At 38.6% G+C, this 20617-nt stretch overlaps 1 protein-coding gene across 4 annotated transcripts in view; it reads right to left on the bottom strand.

The window, feature by feature from the left end:
- The window catches only part of mlphb (melanophilin b), a 97580-nt gene that overhangs the window by 74781 nt on the left and 2182 nt on the right, over positions 1-20617 (bottom strand). For all 4 annotated transcript variants that reach the window (XM_061926376.2, XM_061926373.1, XM_072912009.1 and 1 more), the window contains exon 2: positions 17709-17836. In XM_061926376.2, the coding sequence (XP_061782360.1) occupies positions 17709-17833 (125 nt within the window). In that variant the 5' untranslated portion in view covers positions 17834-17836. The remainder of the gene's footprint in view (positions 1-17708; positions 17837-20617) is intronic.

The raw sequence follows: 20617 nt of genomic DNA, 5'->3' as shown, positions 1-20617 counted from the left end.
CCTGTCTCCCATTGAAAATGTATGGCGCATTATGAAGCCTAAAATACCACAACGGAAACCCCCGGACTGTTGAACAACTTAAGCTGTACATCAAGCAAGACTGGGAAAGAATTCCACCTGAGAAGCTTAAAAAATGTGTCTCCTCAGTTCCCAAACGTTTACTGAGTGTTGTTAAAAGGAAAGGCCATGTAACACAGTGGTGAACATGCCCTTTCCCAACTACTTTGGCACGTGCTGCAGCCATGAAATTCTAAGTTAATTATTATTTGCAAAAAAAAATAAAGTTTATGAGTTTGAACATCAAATATCTTGTCTTTGTAGTGCATTCAATTTAATATGGGTTGAAAAGGATTTGCAAATCATTGTATTCCGTTTATATTTACATCTAACACAATTTCCCAACTCATATGGAAACGGGGTTTGTACATTGCGATTTCAAATCCTCCAAATTTAGTAATCAAAACTATAATTAGGAGACATGTTACAACCAAACAGCTGGTGTGTAATAAGTACAATAAGACTCCATAAAAGACAAGACTGGCACATTCAACTTAAGGGCAAATACTACTTACTGACTACGGCAACACACCTAGGACAAACTGGAAATAATGCACACTTGCTAATGATACTCAGAAGTGTAAGAAAACAAAATATAATAACTGGACAGCACAGTTATCATCATCAGCTCACTGTTAAATGTTGATAAATAAAAGCAAATTGATCACATGAACACACACAGAAGTACTGAATTAGTACTGTTGAGTATCAGTATTGATTCCTACCATATTGGTTCAAATGTGAAAGGCACCCATCCTTATTCACGGCCAGTGTTCTGAAAAGTACTTTTAAAAAGTAATTCATTATAGTTAATCGTTACTTTACCAAAAAAAAATTTAAATTACTAACGGAATTACTCTTAAATAAATGTAATTAATTACTAGGGAAAATAATTAATACGTTACTTAAAAAAAACATCTGGCATTTAAAGTTGATAGACTTTTTATATAGAGCACGGTGTGCGTGTTTGTGTTTTTAAAAGGCGGGGCGTGTTGCCAAGTGACATATGACGTCATCGACGGTTTCCAAAGTCGTAGCTGTATTTGTTAACTATAGCTGTTAGCAGCTGCAGTGTGGCTCTGACGCCAGCTCTTTGAAATCTTTTCACCGGATTGTGTTACCTCTAGTTGACAAATAGATTGAATGTGCTTCTTCTACCGCTTGTCACTTCAATCATTGATTTGTTGGTCATTATTCCCATCGTGTACGTGTGCCTGTGTTCTGTGCTTTTCACAGTGTGATCAAGTTCATTTTAATGCAGCGCTGCTTGTTGCTTTCACAAGTAAAATTATATTTCCTGCATTGAACTTGCTGCACTCATGACAATGTCTTGTTGCTGTCTTGTCATGACAGTGTCTTGTCTTGTTGTCTTGTTGTAACGGACCTAAGAATAATTATTAGATTACTTGTTACTGGTAAAAGTAGAACACTGTTCACGGCACATTTTAATCAGGTAGGAAAGATACTGCAAATGTGTGTATCGAACTGATATCAACTAAATACAAGGCCAATTTTGCAGATCTTGCTTTTACTTGAAATAATTCAAGATCATTGAATGATGATGTGATTTCAATATTTTGTATAGAAAATAAATTATACTGATACACTTTAATGATACTGAGATTTCTTTCATATTTTTTATGAGTTTTCAAGATAAATGGAGTTACAAATAGTTGATATTAGTATATGTCTTATATTAAAAAATGTTCACAATAACAACGATATCATAACTCCAACCTATCAGTAGTGTTATTTATTTGAAAGTGGTGAACTTCACCATGAGGACAGCTGTGTTGTAAAATGCACATCTCAATGTCGTTGACGTTCACTTCTTGTGGTTGTGGTTAGTAGTAGTAGTAGTAGTAGTAGAAAGTTAAACACCTCATCTTAAACATTCCATCTTCTGTTCTCTACCTAACATAAGACCTGAGCTTATCTCAGAGCCCAGTCACGATCACATTATATGTTTTCTCCAACTCATTTTTTGTTTTATGATCAGTTCCTTCTCACCATTCTTCTCCTTTAGAACTGATCTTATTTTCTATCACACTGTTTTTCTTTTTCAGATTCCTTCAGTCTGGATTTTGGTATGTCATCACTCAGAACCTTGAACCTGAACTCAGAAGTTTTTGGTCTTTTTGAAGTCGGTTTCTTGCTTGTCCATAACATCTTGGAGTTTATTTTTATTGTTTGCAATTTCCAAGAGTTTGTCTTCTCCATAGATCTCTTTCTTGATATAAAATCTAATCTAATCAAATCTAAGAATCAGTTTGTTAAAACGATGTAGAGATGTGTATGTGACAAAGTTACTCCTTGGAACTGTAAAATACCTCAGCAAAGTACATGCACAAGTACTGTAATACTGCTGTTTGAACGACAGTATAGACTTTGTACTGAAAAGTGGTGAGAATTTAAGCCAAAGTCTTGTTCAAACAAACACATCCTTCCTCCTTCGTGTGACTGCAAACACAAACAACTTCAGTGCTTCAAGTAAGAGCAGCGAGACCTGAAGAAAAATTATGTTTGGTATTTGAAATTTACTCCATTCATTCAAGGAAGAGGAAATAAAAGAAGAAAAGAAAGATGGAAATAAATAATCAAATTAAAGAAAGAAAGAAAGAAAGAAAGAAAGAAAGAAAGAAAGAAAGAAAGAAAGGCAAATAAGGCAAAAACCATTGCTATCTAGATCCATCTCAGCGGTTCTACAAACTTACACAACACATATCACAATCAGATACGCTTAGATGCACTGCCAACTAGGGCTGCACAATTAATCCACCTAGAGGCTTTAAGTGCTGCAATTATCAATCTCAAGAGGCTGAGTTTTTTTGTTTTGTTTCTCTCTCCCCCAACTTCAAATTGAATCAAAATTGTGGCGCTTTGCATCCTTGGCCTGCTGGCCTGCTGACCAATCAAAAGTGGCTAGAGAAAACAGCGCTCTGTGCGCTACAGCCGATGCAGTCAGTGTGCTAAAAACAAACACCACTTGTGTTGTATCACTGTACACTGTGCACAGTGTCTGAAAAAGGTTTTAATGGCGACAGTGTAAAATGGCTGAAGGAACTTCTCCAGTGTAAGCAGTACAAGGCCAGTCAACTTAGTTCAAAACATGTGCACGACAATCAGGCTGTGACAAGCAGTCAAGGACGATGTTAGCAAACATATATGTAAACCGAAATATTTTTGAAATAGGATTATTGGATATTGTACTAGTGTGTGGCAACTTGAGACAATAATATTGTGATTGACAGTCTACCGTATTTTCCGCACTATAAGGCGCACCTAAAAACCACACATTTTCTCAAAAGCTGACAGTGCGCCTTATAACCCGGTGCGCTTTATTACGATTCATTTTCATAAAGTTTCGATCTCGCAACTTCGGTAAACAGCCGCCATCTTTTTTCCCGGTAGAACAGGAAGCGCTTCTTCTTCTACGCAAGCAACCGCCAAGGAAAGCACCCGCCCCCATAGAACAGGAAGCGCTTCTTCTTCTACTGTAAGCAACCACCCGCCCCCGGAAGAAGAAGAAAAAACGCGCGGATATCACCGTACGTTTCATTTCCTGTTTACATCTGTAAAGACCACAAAATGGCTCCTACTAAGCGACAAGGATCCGGTTCATAAAAAGACGCAATCTCTCCATCCGCACACGGATTACTACCGTATTTCACAGCAACTGATATTCCTGTGAACCGCACTGTGGAACGGGAGCACGTACGGTGAATATTCGCACCACAGGGAATGAGAAGTCATCCTTCACTGTGGTTCTAGCTTGCCATGCTAACTTCCACCCATGGTGATATTCAAAAGGAAGACCTTGCCAAAAGAGACCTTTCCAGCCGGCGTCATCATAAAAGCTAACTCGAAGGGATGGATGGATGAAGAAAAGATGAGCGAGTGGTTAAGGGAAGTTTACGCGAAGAGGCCGGGTGGCTTTTTTCACACAGCTCCGAAGGCGAACACACCTTCACTAAGACGGGCAGACAGCGCCGGACGACATACGCCAACATTTGCCAGTGGATCGTAAATGCCTGGGCAGATATTTCGGTCACAACTGTGGTCCGAGCTTTCCGGAAGGCAGGATTCACAGAACAACAGCGACACTGACTCCGATGACTTCGACGAGACGGAACCGGCCATTTTGGATACCACGCTTGCGCAACTTTTCAATTCGGACACCGAAGACGAAGAATTCGAAGGATTTACGAATGAAGAATAACTTCAGAAGGTGAGCGCTATGTTTATTTTGTGTGTTGTGACATTAACGTTCGAGCAACATTATGTTGCTATTGCTCTACACCATTTTGAATTTTACTATGTTTGTGATTGCACATTTGCGTACATTTTGGGACAGAGTTGTTAGAACGCTGGTTTTCAATATATTATTAAAGTTTGACTGAACTATCTGACTGTTTTTTTGACATTCCCTTTAGCCCAGCGTAGGCGCGGCTTATAATCCGGGGCGGCTTATTGGTGGACAAAGTTATGAAATATGTAATTCATTGAAGGTGCGGCTAATAATCCGGTGCGCCTTATAGTGCGGAAAATACGGTAAATGTAACATGACTTCCTTCACTCATTATTATATTATCTAGCAATTTTAAGCATTTAAATGAATACAATCGAAATGTCGCAAATAGAATTGTTTTGCAAGTTTTGGAGAAAAAAATGCAATTAGTATTTTTCTTTAAATCGTGCAGCCGCACTGGCAACTCCTCACAACTGCTCCTCTGGCCCTTTTCCTGCTGCCCCTCTTCTTGCTCTATACGCCAGTGACGTAAGCAATTATATGCTTATGTCACGCTAAATCTGATGTTGTCTTAATCAGGAGCTTCTGCCTTGGTGAATGTCCACAACAAAATGAGCAAAGACCAAACATTAGCATTTTTTATATATCAATTCTCCAATCGGTACTATACTTGCCAACCCTCCCGAATTTTTCGGGAGACTCACAAATTTCAGTGCCTCTCCCGAAAACCTCCCGGGACAACCATTCTCCCGAATTTCTCCCGATTTCCAGCCGGACTTAAGGCACGCCCCCTCCAGGTCCGTGCGGACCTGAGTGAGGACAGCCTGTCGTCACGTCCGCTTTTCCTTCATATAAATAGCGTGCCGGCCCAGTCACGTTATAACATCTACGGCTTTTGGCGAGTGCACAACTGCACACACAACAAGAAGAAGACGAAGAAGAGACAGTCATGGCGACGACGAGTGATAGAGAATAGAACGAGGATGAACAATTCAACCCTAAACTCACTCCTTTCCTGCAAATTAAATTTCACAGATGCTGCCTGTAATAGAGTGATCTAAGTTGTTTGTTGCTATCTCCTGGTGAATGTTGGGTATAGTGTTCTGTGGTTACTTTTTGGTTGGCCAACGGTTTACGTTGTATTGCGCACCCTGACGGCAAGTGTGGGAGTCGGTTCTGAAGTATGAAGTAAAGAAACATAACATCATCACCTCGCCTGGTTATTGACTCCAACCCAGAATATTACACTGCCCATACCTATGCTCCTTCAAAAGCTGTGCTACTGGCTGAAAAGCATTGCTCTTTCAAATACAACAATGAGTAGAGGAGTGTTTTGTGTGTGTACATGTGTAAATAAATGAACACTGAAATTCAAGTATTTATTTTATTCATATGTATTTACATATAATAAAATACATATACATATATATATATATATATATATATATATATATACATATATACATAGCTAGAATTCACTGAAAGGTATGATCAGTACACAAAACCATTTCTAATCGCAGCAGAACATAATGGATGAGCGAGGGGTGTAATGATTCGTTTTAACAACGATGCGATGCGATACGATATTTGTTGTAGCCACAACTCACGTTTAGACACTCAACTCACAGACACCCAAACTCTTGCAGGACTTAGTTCTCTTGCACACGTCACACACAACAGCACCATTTCTTAAAGGCACACAGACACACTTCCCAGATATTATACTATCCTCAAAGATGGACGCTTTTGACCTTCCTTTTTTTCAACAACACCTGGTGTCGAACTTTGAGATCGGCCCCAGTCCACAAAAACATTTAAACATCTCACCCAAGTTAATTGGGCATACATCAACGCCTTCACCACTGCTTAATTCCTCCGGGGTTGTGGATGGCTGAGTAGCGCTTTATAGCGGCAGCCGGCCTCCAGGGCCCCAAATCCCCCCCCCCCCCCCCCCCCCCCCTCTGTTGCGAGTAGTTGTGATTACATGTATCATGTTTATGTGTGCCATGCTATGTGAGGTTTTTTTCCTCGGACTCAGTCTGGACCCCTCCTGAGGGTCCAGCCTTAGACTGATATTTTTTTACTCTTCCCCCTTTCCCAAAGTCACCTTTTTCCCACCTTTTTTAAGGAGCGCCGTAAGTGGCTGATCCGTTGGTGGTCCCGTCTTGTCCCCTTGTAACGTATGTCTGCTCTTAGTGGGACTGTGCCGAAAATGAAATTTCAGTTCTTATGTGTCTTGTACATGTTAAAGAATGGACAACAATAAAGCATCTTGAATCTTGAATCTTGAATCTATTGTCTTGTAGCGTTTGCGTTTCTTATAACCTTTCTTGACCACCGTAAATTTTCGCCTTTTTTTTTTTGATGACGCCACAGACAGGAAAATAGACTTACCGTTTTAAATCTTTAATATTACAAGTGCTAAACTTCATATAAAGTCTGCCGTTCTTAAATCCAATGTTGTTGTTTTTTGTATCGATAAAATCGATTGGAATTGGAAGGCATATTTGCCGAGCACAGATTCAGGAATAAAAATCAGTCCATTAATGTATCGATCAATCATTACACCCCTAATGAGAAAGTGCAAGAATGCATCTAATCAGCCTACCGGTACTCTGATTTAATGCACTGTTATGATGATCGCATACCAGTGAAAAGAGAGCATTACTGTCAATACATTCCTTCTGCTGTGATGTTTTAGCAACACTTCTTACTGTTATATTTTGGTGGCATGCATTGATGTTACTTTTTTACAAGATTGTATGTCATATTGAATGTTATAAAAATGCTAAAAAAATGATTTTGCTTATGGTTTAATGTTGTCAGGCGTTGCAGTGACGGTGGAAATCAATCCTCTAACACAGTGATTCTCAAACTGTGGTACACGTACCACTAATGGTATGCGGGCTCTATCTAGTGGTACATCAAAGAATCACTTGATTAAAATACAGTGTTTTCCATCCATCCATCCATTTTATACCGCTTGTCCCGTTCTGGGTTGCGGGGGGTGCTGGAGCCTATCTCAACTATGTGTAATGTTAATGTGGTCCAAAATATGAAATACACTTTACAAACCTTTGCCTTTTCCATGAATACTTAGGCCTACTATGCTACTGTATTTCAATTTTGGTCATTATGATGATACTTGGAGAGCCAAATGTTTTCTGATCTGGTAATTGGTGAGAACCAATGCTCTACCACATCCGTGGGATCTATTGCTGGGAGGAAAATGTCGTCTACAAATTCTACCTCAGCAAAATGTCAATGAACGAGCAAAGGAAGACAAGGTGGGTGTCAGATGACTCGCCAGCCTGTGAAGCCCTTTGTGACGTAGCGATGGATGAACGCCTCCGACAAGATCTTGAACACATCATGTTGTTCAAGCAAATAAGTGAGTAAATGAATGAGTTTGACCAGTAGTTATTTTAATGTTCAAATGAACAACTATAACACAAGTATGTGCATGGGAGTTATCTGTGAAATTGACAGTATATTCAGTATACAAGTTTGTTCATTTTTGTCACTACAGTGTGTTTCTTGTGTATTATTTTACTAGTGGATATTTTTCCTAAAAATGACAAAATGACATATTTCCACAGTGCAGCATTTCAACAAGTTAAACACACCCATTGAGTTGTGTGTTCACTGTGCTTCCAACAAGTCATTGTCATTTATGTTCCAATTGTTTTGCTCCACTCTTCTGAAATACTGCCCCAAAAGACTACATTTGAACTATGTTGTAATATGAGCACAGTTCATGGTGGCCAGCATGGATCATAATAAAATCCAGGAGAGAAAGCGCAAACTTTCTACGAGTGCAGGTAATTAGCAAAAATTAGAAAGGACTATCTGATTACAAAAGTCAATACATTTATTAATACATCTATCAACTGTTTTTTTTTTTTCACAAATTGTTAATGGATTGAGATTTCACCTGCATTCTATCCATTTTATTGCGTCAATTTGTCAGTTATCATTTGTAAATATATACAATTTGCAATAGTTCATAAATGATATAGCCCAGTGTTTCCTGACTATATGGCAATCGTTCAAAGTCTTGTATATAGAGATTATGACCAACATTCCTCAATGATTGGTTATAAGGCACTCGCGTTACTACAGGGTGCCATGTTTGCTACCAACTTTGAGCTAAGACTATGTGTTTGCGGCGCTTCCTCGTTAGTTTTTTGACGTGTAAAAATGCTTTGTTGTGCAGCATGGGGCTACTACACCCACGTGAAATGTGGAAAGCTTTGGGGAAATGAAGGTTTGCTGTCAACACTGAAGAGCCACCAGTGTCTTGTGCGAGTTAAACAGGTGTTCTTTTAATGCGGTTTTGAAGGAGGATAGAGATGCCCTTTCTTTTACACCTGTTGGGAGTGCATTCCACATTGATGTGGCATAGAAAGAGAATGAGTTAAGACCTTTGTTAAATCGGAATCTGGGTTTAACGTGGTTAGTGGAGCTCCCCCTGGTGTTGTGGTTATGGCGGTCAGGAAGTAGTTTGACATGTACTTCGGTATCAGGGAGGTGTAGCGGATTTTATAGACAAGGCTCAGTGCAAGTTGTTTTACTCTTTCCTCCACCCTGAGCCAGCCCACTTTGGAGAAGTGGGTAGGAGTGAGGTGTGATCTGGGGTGGAGGTCTAGAAGTAATCTGACTCGCTTGTTCTGGGATGTCTTGCCCAAAGACACATCAGCAGTGACTCGGATGGCGGAAGCAGGATTCAAACTAAGAACCCTCAAGTTTCTGGCTGGCTGCACTACCATCTGAGCCACGCCGCCCTGCAACTTCAGGCTTCAGTCGTGTGGGAAGCATATGCAGCTACAAGAGATCCTTCGCGTCCTCCCAACCATTCTCCCATTAGCTTCATAACTCTCTCGACAGTGGTCTGTTCCAACTTTGCACCCTCTCTTCGTGCCTGCACTGCTTCTATAACCAGTAGTTCATCCGCCATGTATTTAGCTTCAGAAATATATGGTTGTGGATTCTCATTTGGCCCAAAGAAGTGGTTTTCGTCGTATATTGTGAAGTCTGCCGTGATTATTGTTAGCAAGCACTCAGGTTTGTTGACGGAATTAGGGATTACGTTGCTTTGTGCTCTGTAAAATCAATGCGACCAGGAAAGAGATATGCTTAAAATGACCAAAATACCGTAACTATTACATGTTATAATAAATGTTCATGTTACGACATTACATGCATACTTAGAGGAATGTATATAACAGTGATGGAAGAGTTTGAAGTTTGTTTTTACAGTGCTTAAAATATGACGTGTGTTCTTGTCCCACAAAATAGGTATATGTTTAAATAAAAAAATAAAAAAAGATTTACATTAAACCAGTAATATCAGACAGGTCTTGTTAAGGGGGAACTGCAAGTTTTTGGAATTTTGCCTATCGTTCACAATCATTATGAAAGACATGACGGCAGATGTATTTTTTTAAATGCATTCTAAATATTAAATACATGTGATCAAAAGTCTGATTACAAAGGAACCTATGGGAGCCGCTCTTCTGCTTATAAACCCCTAAAAAACATAAAAACACCTCCATTAAGGTTTTATATACACAATGTAAGTATATATGTAATGTAGTAACAGGCACATTTAAAATAACATTTAATATTTGCTTATTGTGTCCATTTTAAGCATACGCGGCACCTTAATTTTCAAAAACGCCTTATGATGTTCGCTTTTTTTTTTATAACAACATTACTGATTACTACTCATTGGAGACTTCATGAGAGCTAACACATATAATAAAACCTCACTTGCTGTAGAAGGCAGGCTGTCATTATAATTCAGACTGCCGGGATGTTCATATATTCCCGTTTAGATGAAGAATGACTCATAATCCTCGCGAAGAAAAGGGGTGTGGAACCAAGCGTCTTTTCGTGTCGTTCTCGCCATTTCAAGGTCTAAATTGACTGTCAAAGTGTACCAACTTGTCGGAATACGTCATTGGCCTTCTACTATCCACTTGTCTGCGTTAGCGTTTATCATAATAGTATCACTGATACTTGGTCAATATTCAAGTCACGAAATTTAAATGTTGCCGCTTTTTAGATGTTTTTTTATTATTTTTTTTTTTTATGGGCGGTATAGAAGCCCTCCCATTGGCTCTGCTGTAAGCAGGACTTTTAATGTATGTTTATTTATGAGTTAAAATGCATTAAATAAAATACATCTGTTGTCATGTCTTTCATAATGATTGTGAATGATAGGCAAAATTTCTTCCAAAAAGTGCAGTTCCACTTTAAGACGATTCCAGTGATGTAAGTATAATTTTCCTGTGATAAATATTAAGAAAGTTATCAATTTTTAAACCCGATGAAAATGCACCAATTTATGGTCAACCTTTTCAATACTAAATCAATGGGGCTTAAGATTTTAGATGTGACTGTTTTTGTTAAATCCGACTTTCAAATGTCATAAATTTCTTCATATTCTACGATTTTAAAAAGGTTGGTGTCATTGAAAAGCTTCATAAATACAGAAGCAGAATTATGTAATAATGACTTTAAATATTTTTTAAGAAAATAATTTCTTCAGCGTAAGAAGTGACCAAAATGTGTGTACCGTATTTTCCGCACTATAAGGCGCACCGGATTATTAGCCGCACCTTCAATGAATGGCATATTTCATAACTTTGTCCACCAATAAGCCGCCCCGGACTATAAGCCGCGCCTACGCTGCGCTAAAGGGAATGTCAAAAAAACAGTCAGATAGGTCAGTCAAACTTTAATAATATATTAAAAACCAGCGTTCTAACAACTCTGTTCACTCCCAAAATGTACGCAAATGTGCAATCACAAACATAGTAAAATTCAAAATAGTGCAGAGCAATAGCAACATAATGTTGCTCGAACGTTAATGTCACAACACACAAAATAAACATAGCGCTCACTTTCTGAAGTTATTCTTCATTCGTAAATCCTTCGTCTTCGGTGTCCGAAGTGAAAAGTTGGGCAAATTTACGATCCACTGGCAGATGTTGGCGTCGTCTGGCGCTGCCTCCTCGTCTTAGTGAAGGTGTGTTCGCCTTCTGTCATCCATTGTTCCCACGCAGTTAGCAGTCTAGCTTCGAATGCCCTGTTGACACCAATATCTAGCGGCTGGAGGTCTTTTGTCAATCCACCCGGAATGACGGCGAGTATTGAATTAAGCGCGTAAGCGTGTCTCTCAATGTGCTGTTATGAGCTAGCAAATATAACAACTACACTACCTAGCATGCAACGATAGTTACGAGCATGCGCGGTAGCCCTGAGAAGCGTTGTATGCTGGCAGTTAGCACGCTGTGAGTAAACGTTGAGAACTCAGTTAACACGCCTCGTCTGCATTATTTATAATTAGACAGACAACACACTTAATAGGAGCCATTTTGGGGTCTTTACATAAACACACAAATGGAAATGAAACATCACATATCCCAGCATGCACCGCGCGCTTCTTCTACGGGGAAAAAAGATGGCGGCTGTTTACCGTAGTTGCGAGACCTAAACTTTATGAAAATGAATCTTAATATTTATCCATATATAAAGCGCACCGGGTTATAAGGCGCACTGTCAGCTTTTGAGAAAATTTGTGGTTTTTAGGTGCGCCTTATAGTGCGGAAAATACGGTAAATATGATGATTGGTCCGATCCAGTGACATTACTGCGAGCAGGAAGAGACATTCGACGAGTTCTAATAGTCTGCGTGCAAATCTATCAATTTAAAAGCTATTTGGTCAGACTCACAGATAAATATTTAACTTATATTTGAAGAGGGATTCCAGTGAACAATTTACTCACTGTAGATTTTTTTCAAGTTCAATTTGTCAAGTTTACACTGGACACATTTTGTCACAGCTTTGTGGAGCGAGGACTTGTCCAATCTGAAAATGTCGATATTCTGGATAAACAAGGATATGTGTACCACATCACCAGTATTCGTGTATAGTGGTGACAAAAACAATGCAAATGCAGATCAAGCGTAAAACATTCTGAGTGACCACTGCGGAGAGCCAGCCAGTGGCGAACACACACATACCTACACATTAGCATTATGAATGATGGGCAAAATTCCCCAAAATGTGCAGTTTCCCTTTAATCATCTCATTTTCTCTCACACATGATGATAAGATATAGAATTTATATTAATCATGATTTAATTACGGTTTGTCAAGTGGACACTTATAGTCAAAATAATAACTAATGTGTCCTAACCTGACGTTATAAAGTATCCCAAGTACTGCAGTAGTATCCACAGTGAGGCAGTGATTATAGTTTTAAAGTATTTGATATGTTAGAACGAGAGTAAAGCAACTGCTTTAACCGTAATGCCATATGTGAAAGTACTTTCTGCCTCACTGGCAAGCCCCAGGAATGTGAGCACAAACCCACACACAATCGCACAGACAAAAGCACACAGCTGGAACGTCTTAACAACATGTTCTTGCCAGACTTTGTCTCTCACATTTGCACACAAACTTTATTCTCATATGCAGTGATAATTGATGCTTTGTTGTCCAAATAAGAACATTGCTATTAGAAATAACCAGAAAATATGTGCTCGAATTCTATGCGATTAATTAAAATCACTCACATGAGATTTGACTGACATGCTTGATGTACTAGTAATTCATGTCAAAATACACATGTACTTACAACTCTTTCACTTTCAGTACAACAATGAAACAATAGCCAGTAATGTATATTTAAAAAAAAAGGATGACCCAAAGAAATTGTGCGCAGAGGATCGTGTCACTTAAATGATCAAAATATCTCACAAAATCAATTTAGCGTATTTGTCCTGATCCACTAAAGCCAATAAAAGCAGCAATGGGAAGATTTGTTGTAATTGGGAGCTAAAGGCCTAATTCACATTCACTGCGCCTCTGCTGTCAGAACTTTCAGTACAGTACAAACCTTTCCTGAAAAAATTACAGTTGTATTATATATATACTCTATTTTGGCGAATCAAACTATATCAATATATCAATCAATATATACATCGTTATCTATACTAAAACTGCAGCTGTCAGCTGATCTTTTTTGTTTTGCTGAGAAAATTCCATACGGTGTTTGTTTTTTCTTTTATGTATTATTTTAAAATTTTCAGCTTCATTTTAATTTAATTTGTATACATAGTTTACTTTGTTTGAAATCTATGCCCTTTGCTGCTGTATTGCTGTAAATCTTATATACTGTATATATATATATATATATATATATATATATATATATATATATATATATATAAGGCAGCACTGTGGCACAGGAGTTGGTGCATGTTACAATACGAAGGTCCTGAGTAGTCCTGAGTTCAGTCCCGGGCTCGGGATCTTTCTGTGTGGAGTTTGCATGTTCTCCCCGTGACTGTGTGGGTTCCCCCCGGGTACTCCGGCTTCCTCCCACCTCCAAAGACATGCATCTGGGGATAGGTTGATTGGCAACACTAAATTGGCCCTAGTGTGTGAATGTGAGTGTGAATGTTGTCTGTCTATTTGTGTTGGCCCTGTGATGAGGTGGCGACTAGTCCAGGGTGTACCCCGCCTTCCGCCCGATTGTTGCTGAGATAGGCTCCAGCACCCCCTGCGACCCCAGAAAGGGACAAGCGGTAGAAAATGGATGGATATATATATATATTTTATGGCTGTCAAAGTTAAAGCGATAATAACGCGTTAACTATAAATTTCAACAACGGAACCACATTTTTAACGTGCGAAAAATGCAAACACTTCCTTTTTTGACACCCTGGCCGTGCCGTAGCGGGGGAACTTGGCTGCAGTTCACTTGCTACTGATGAGCCACAAGCAAGCAGAAATGGACATAGGAAAATCTAACTTATGGAAAAATCAGGTTTAAAGCCATGGCAAGTTGTTCTTCCGTCAAGAAAGGACTATTTTTCACGATGAGAAGTGGCGACATTCCTGCAGCAAACGCCAGCTCCGCGTATCGTTCAGAGGTGGGTGGTGCTTCACTTCCGTGTTCAGATCACGGTTAAGGTGCAGTGATAACATGACATTTCGATTGTTACTGTGACTGATTTTTAGTAAGTAAGATGACATAAATGCTCAACAGAAATGAAATACGGTCGGCAAAATGTCAAAAGGAGACTTTTTTTTATTGCAAACATTTGATCCAACATTAAAACAGTCAAGACACTTTCTCGGACGAATCACACACGTTTCTATCTTCAAAATAAAAGCAAGGCTTTTTGCTATCTCCTGGATAGGGGGAAGAGGAGTCCTGATGATCTTTTCCGCCGTCCTCACCACTCTCTGGAGAGACTTCCAGTCTGAGGCATTGCAGGCTCCAGTCCAGACAGAGATGCAGTTGGTCAGTAGGCTCTCTATAGTGCCTCTGTCGAATGTGGTGAGAATGGGGGGAGGGAGCTGTGCTCTTTTCATCCGATGCAAAACGTGCATGCGCTGCTGAGCTCTTTTTACAAGCGCTCCAATGTGTAGGTATCCTCAGTAATCAGCAAGGTATTGTACAACCTTTGTCCTTCTGTTCCCAGACAGTGAATCAGCAGAGCTCTTTTATTCCCCGCGGAAAATTCTTGACCACCGATTGCTAGCAAGTAGTTGTCGAATAGCTTCCTCCAATCCTCGAACGTAATGTTCGGCTCTCCCGGGCACTCCAGGAACGCAGAGGGCGGTTGTAAACCAAGTAAAGCCATTCTTTTATTTCTTTATCCTCGTCGCCACTTGTTATGCTGGGTATGTAGTAATAACCAACACGAACGCGTTACTTTCCAGTCAGCATATTTATTCCCGTACCTGTATTTACCTACATTACATTCTTCTTCTCTCCTCACCTCGCCGCATCTCTTTCTTCTCACTAACTATGCCACCTAGAGGCTGTACAATGTAACAGAAATAACTGTATGGTTAACTCAATGCAGTAGTGAACATAACAAGAATATCCATATGTACGGAGAACATCCATAATAATTGGTTGCTGTTCATATGATGAGTCACAATTGGCTAAGGTTAGGGCGAAACATTACAGATTGGCCAATGACAGTAAACTAGTAAGCAACATCATAGCAATCACGCACTCATGTCACATGACGACGAGGAAGTCGGAGACAGAGGGACGCTTCAAGCTGACGACTCAAAAAAAAAGAAACATACTTGAAAATGGCAGAGGGATTCTCTCTCGCAGATTAGATTTTTCCCTTAGTGACGAAGATGACATGCAGGAAACCCACAATAATGCATGTCGTTAACCATATTTAGACATATGTATGTGTTTAGAGAAAACAATACCCAAAACCTTAGTTTTTAGTCGTTTACTCTGTAAACCAAAATCATAACGGCTCTCTTCATCCAAGACATCCAACACAAATTTAGGAACGCACATTAACCAACTGTTATTGTTTTTTTCTTGTTTTTTTTTTGGTCAAGATATAGATAGATGCTGTTTTTTTACTGTTAGTAGAGAAAATTAATAACATTATAGGGGTGGGCCAAAGAGAAGGCACACTAAATAAATACATACAGTGGGGTGTACGGACCCCTAGATGTAGTTGTAGGGTGTCACCAGCTAAATGACAGATAGGTAATAGCAATGGAAATGTATTAGGTTATTTGATTGATACATTGAAATGTTACGGTTTTGGTTCCTTGGCTGTCTCTTGGTTTGAGAGTTATTTATTTGACAGAACGCAACGTGTATATTTAATTAGTTCGCTATCGAACAGCTATGGTTTTAGCTGTGGTGTGCCACAAGGCAGTTGTTTGGGACCACTTCTATTTTCAATTTTTACAAATGATTTTCCTCTTGTTACTCAAAAATCCAGTTTGGTACTGTATGCTTATGACACCACATTATATCATTCTGCATCTTCAATAGGATAACTTCAGTCTGTCTTCTCAAATGACTTAGATGCTGTTACTGAGTGGAATATAATTAATAAACTGGTTTTAAACATTTAAAAAAAAAAAAAGTATTGTCTTTGGTTCACGACATAGTCTGGCAAAAACTCCTATATTTAATTTACAGATTTCAGGACAATCAATCAAACAAGAGGATAAAGTAAGACTTTTGGGCGTTACACTTAGTGATACACTTTCGTGGTCCGAATATATCAATCAAATTGTCGCTAAGATGGGTAGAAGTATTGCTGCTGTTAGGAAATGTGCTCCGTATGTAACACCTGCAATTCGTAGACAGGTAGTACAAACATTGGTGTTGTGTCATCTGGATTATTGTTCAATTATTTGGGCTTCTGCACCCAAGGTTGAGCTTAAAAAACTACAAACAGCTCAAAATAGGGCAGCTAGACTTACTCTTGATTGTTCTTATAGATCGAGTGTGGACCGTATGCATTTTTGTCTTGGATGGCTTAAGGTTATTCATAGATTATCCAGCAGTTTATTGTTATTTTTTCGAAACATTATTCATAACAAGTACCCTACAGCTCTTTTTAAGCAAATTGGTTATAATGCTGATGTTCACCACAACAGTACCAGAGCTTCAACTCAAGGTCTACTTGCATTACCACGACCAAGAACTAATTCAATGAAAAGCACTGTTGTATACAGAGGAATTTCATTATGAATACTCTTCATTTAAATATTATAACTATTCCTAGTAAAAAAGCATTTAGGAAACATGTAAAGTCACTTTTTAGGCTTAAGAGTTCATCTTTCATGTTATCAGTTTGAGAACTTTTTTTTTCTCTTTCCCCTTTTCCTTTCTTTTATTGTAACTGGATCTGCATATGTTCTGTAACTGTATCTGTGTACTGTTATTTTATTTTATTATTTTGAGAATGTTCTTTTTCTTTTCCTTTTTCTTTTATTTTATTTGTAACTGGATTTGTGTATGTTTTGTAACTGGATCTGTGTATTGTTATTTTACTTTGAACTTTTGAAAAGGACCCCAGGAAGACGAGCCTGGTGTTTGTGCGTTGGCTAATGGGAATCCTCAATAAACAATAGCCAATTAGGTCCATTTGAACACTGTCAGTCACATTAAGATTGATGTTATACATGCGGGCCCACAGATAGAAATGCTGTTAAATGTAGCTTTGATGTAGAAAGCTACTTTTGCAATGTAGCTTGTAGTGTAGCTTGCTACAATTCTCCAGGGATAACTTCCCCTGTAGTTTAGCTACATTTAATCCAGAGTACCGGTAATTTGTAGTTTAGCTCACTACATTTTCCAAGTACCGGTAACTTGCCCATCACTGAAAATGTGATTGTACAATGATGATGATGATGGAACAGTTATGATTACACTACTTTTACACTCCCAGTTAAGTTTCCAACCTACAGAAACTCTTGTTTTGAAAGTTAGAAGTTTAAAAGTTTCATCTTTTCATGGAACCAACATAACAATGTAGAATTGATTGTAACATTTGGTTTGTAGTTTGAACAGAAGTGTTGTAAAATGTAGTATGTCTTACCCCAGCCTGTCTTCCTCTTTTTTCCTAAGGTGGAAGTCACGCTGAACGACCTTCCACACATGACTGACCTCCTCGTCTGTCAGCTTAGATAGATCCAACTTCTTAGCGGCCATGACACCCAGCATCACCTGACAGATTTTGGAAGACAACACCTGTATTAGTATCACTTGTATTACAGTATTTGTTAGGGCAATTACTCAACCACCAAAAACCTGTCACATTGTAAGTCTAGAATTATTCTATAAAATATTTTTTGTCTTCATATTTATGGCAGTCTGGAATTGTTATTTCTGGGAAAATGTGTACGATTCTTCATTGGACATTTTGGAGCAGATTACTTACAAGAGGTGAGGTATTCCTGTGCTGTACGAGCATCACCCGTCTGTGTTATGAGTCGACCCTTGTGTTTTCATAATGTGTGTTATCAGAAAAACATACATTTGCATGTTGGATATTAGACACACAACTCTTGCACAAACCTCAGAGTTCATACTGTGTACCAGCAACAAATCACATTTAACAGTTTCAAATTGATTTTGTTAAGCCTTTAGATACAAAAGTCTAAAGCTCTGAGAAAACAAGTTTTCAGGTGTCTCCTGAGTGATTATTTGAAGGAGTCATACAAACTGCGGCTGAAGTTTTAAGTAGTCATTTAATTGCAACTTAAGTATTTACGACTACCTTTTACTGCGTTTTATAGCAATACACAATGAAACTATACACTTATACTCAGCGTACATGCACTCATGTCCGTCATACACCTCAATAATGATTTGAAGCATTCTTTTTGGAGGTGGATTGATTATAAAACATTAATTGGACATGTTCCAGCGTTAAACAAGTATTTTACTAAATCGGGCCTCAAAGGTACTTGTCGACATTAACTCGTTGACTTACGTTCCCGTTCTACCACTAGCTAAATTACAACAAAAAAAACATGTCAGTAATTGTGCAACTATTTAACGGTCTACTGCATTTCTAGAAATGTTTTTCTATACATGCCCTTTGTGATGACAGACTCAAGTGAATCGATTCAGTAAATGACTCTTAAGAACTTGAGTCAGTAAAAGGAAAACATTTTCTGTCATTAACATAAAGTTTGGTGGCAGTTTGGGTCTTTTAGACCTTTGGTAAAATGGTAGCTGGCCTTCAGCATAAATAAATTTGATGAGTACAGATTTCCGTACTTTTATAGGTACAAATTGAATCCTATCAGTACTACGGGATACCGATTTATGAAAAATCAAACGGTACCATATTTAAATACCTGTGTTGAACGTGATGTCATGTATTATTGTATTTGACTGTCTCTATTGTATATAATAATAATGATAAGAAAGCTAAGTATTTAATTTATAAATAAGGGGTGGGAGTAAATAATATTCACTTCTTCCCACACTTTTTTGAATATGAAAAACCTAACCATTATGTATTGTTTTAATTATTTTGTGTTTTCTTTGTGAAGTATTTGTTTCTGTTGTACTTTACTATAACATTATTCAGATTATTTCCTTTATATTATTATGAATTTTGCTTTGGTTTTAGCATGTACAAAATAAACTACTACTACTACTACTATTACTAATACTACTACTACTACTACTACGTAATGTTATAATTTTCTATGCCAAAAAAGCAAGCATGTATGATAGAAAATGCTCAAAGTAAAGCTCGACTTTACAATATGTGCTAGGTCGGTGCTATTTTACATTAAATATGCCATATGCATGCTACTGATTAACATTAGCGATTTTACATAGCGATTTCAACACATACAAAGTTGTTAATGAAAACTACATGTTACAATCAAACAGCTGGTGGGTAGTGAGTACAATACTTAGTGTATAAACACTTTGTAAGACTCAACAAAAGACAGTTTCAACTTAATGGTAAAGACTACTTCCTGACTAAGACAACACACTTAGGACAACCTGAAATAAATGAATACTTGCAAATGACAGTCAGATGTGTACAAAAACAAAAAATAACTCTGGTGGACATGCATATTACACACTGCCTCAACAACACGTCCTACAGAACATTTGGACAACTTTCTGCACACAAAGACAATATCAATGCAATATTAATGCATTCATCCCAGTGACTCGGAGGAGTATCGACACATCTGTCATCATCATTAAATTCACCAACTATAATGCAAGGTGGCATTGCTGAGGCAAGAGAGTCAAAAGCTGAAAGGAACAAACGTAACATCAAAACACAACACTGACTTAGGAAGCAGGAAAACTGTGTAATGTACATGAAGTCAAATGTAGGACAGGTGCACCTCCATTGATCGTCTGAGAACAGCCACCCGGACAGTTGCTGCAACAATTGGTTTGCATAACCAAATAATTTCTGCACAAACTGTGAGAAACCATCTCAGGGAAGCTCATCTGCATGCTTATTGTCCTCATTGGGGTCTCGACCTGAACACATTCGATGGCGTCTGGCACATTGGATGAATCAGGGTTTTCACTGTTCAGATGGCAGACAGCGTGTGTGGCATCGTGTGGGAGAGTGGTTTGCTGATGTCAACGTTGTGAATCAAGTCGCCCATGGTGGGGGTGGGGTTATGGTATGGGCAGGCGTATGTTATGAACAATGAACACAAGTGCATTTTATTGATGGCATTTTGAATGCACAGAGATACAGTGACGAGATCCTGAGACCAATTGTTGTGCCATTAACCCGAGGCCATCACCTCTTGTTGCAGCATGATAATGCACGGCCCAATGTTGCAAGAATTTGTACAAAATTCCTGTAAACTGAAAACATCCAAGTTCTTGCATGGCCAGCATACCCACCGGACATGTCATCCATTGAACATGTTTATGATACTGTGAATCGGCATATGCGACAGCGTGGTCCAGTTCTTGCCAATATCCAGCAACTTTGCACAGCCATTG

The sequence above is a fragment of the Nerophis lumbriciformis genome, linkage group LG31, assembly GCF_033978685.3.
Source record: "Nerophis lumbriciformis linkage group LG31, RoL_Nlum_v2.1, whole genome shotgun sequence".
NCBI classification, from domain to species: domain Eukaryota; kingdom Metazoa; phylum Chordata; class Actinopteri; order Syngnathiformes; family Syngnathidae; genus Nerophis; species Nerophis lumbriciformis.
The sequence above is the reverse complement of the archived record's forward strand: the minus strand, read 5'-3'. Positions and strand labels throughout refer to the sequence as shown.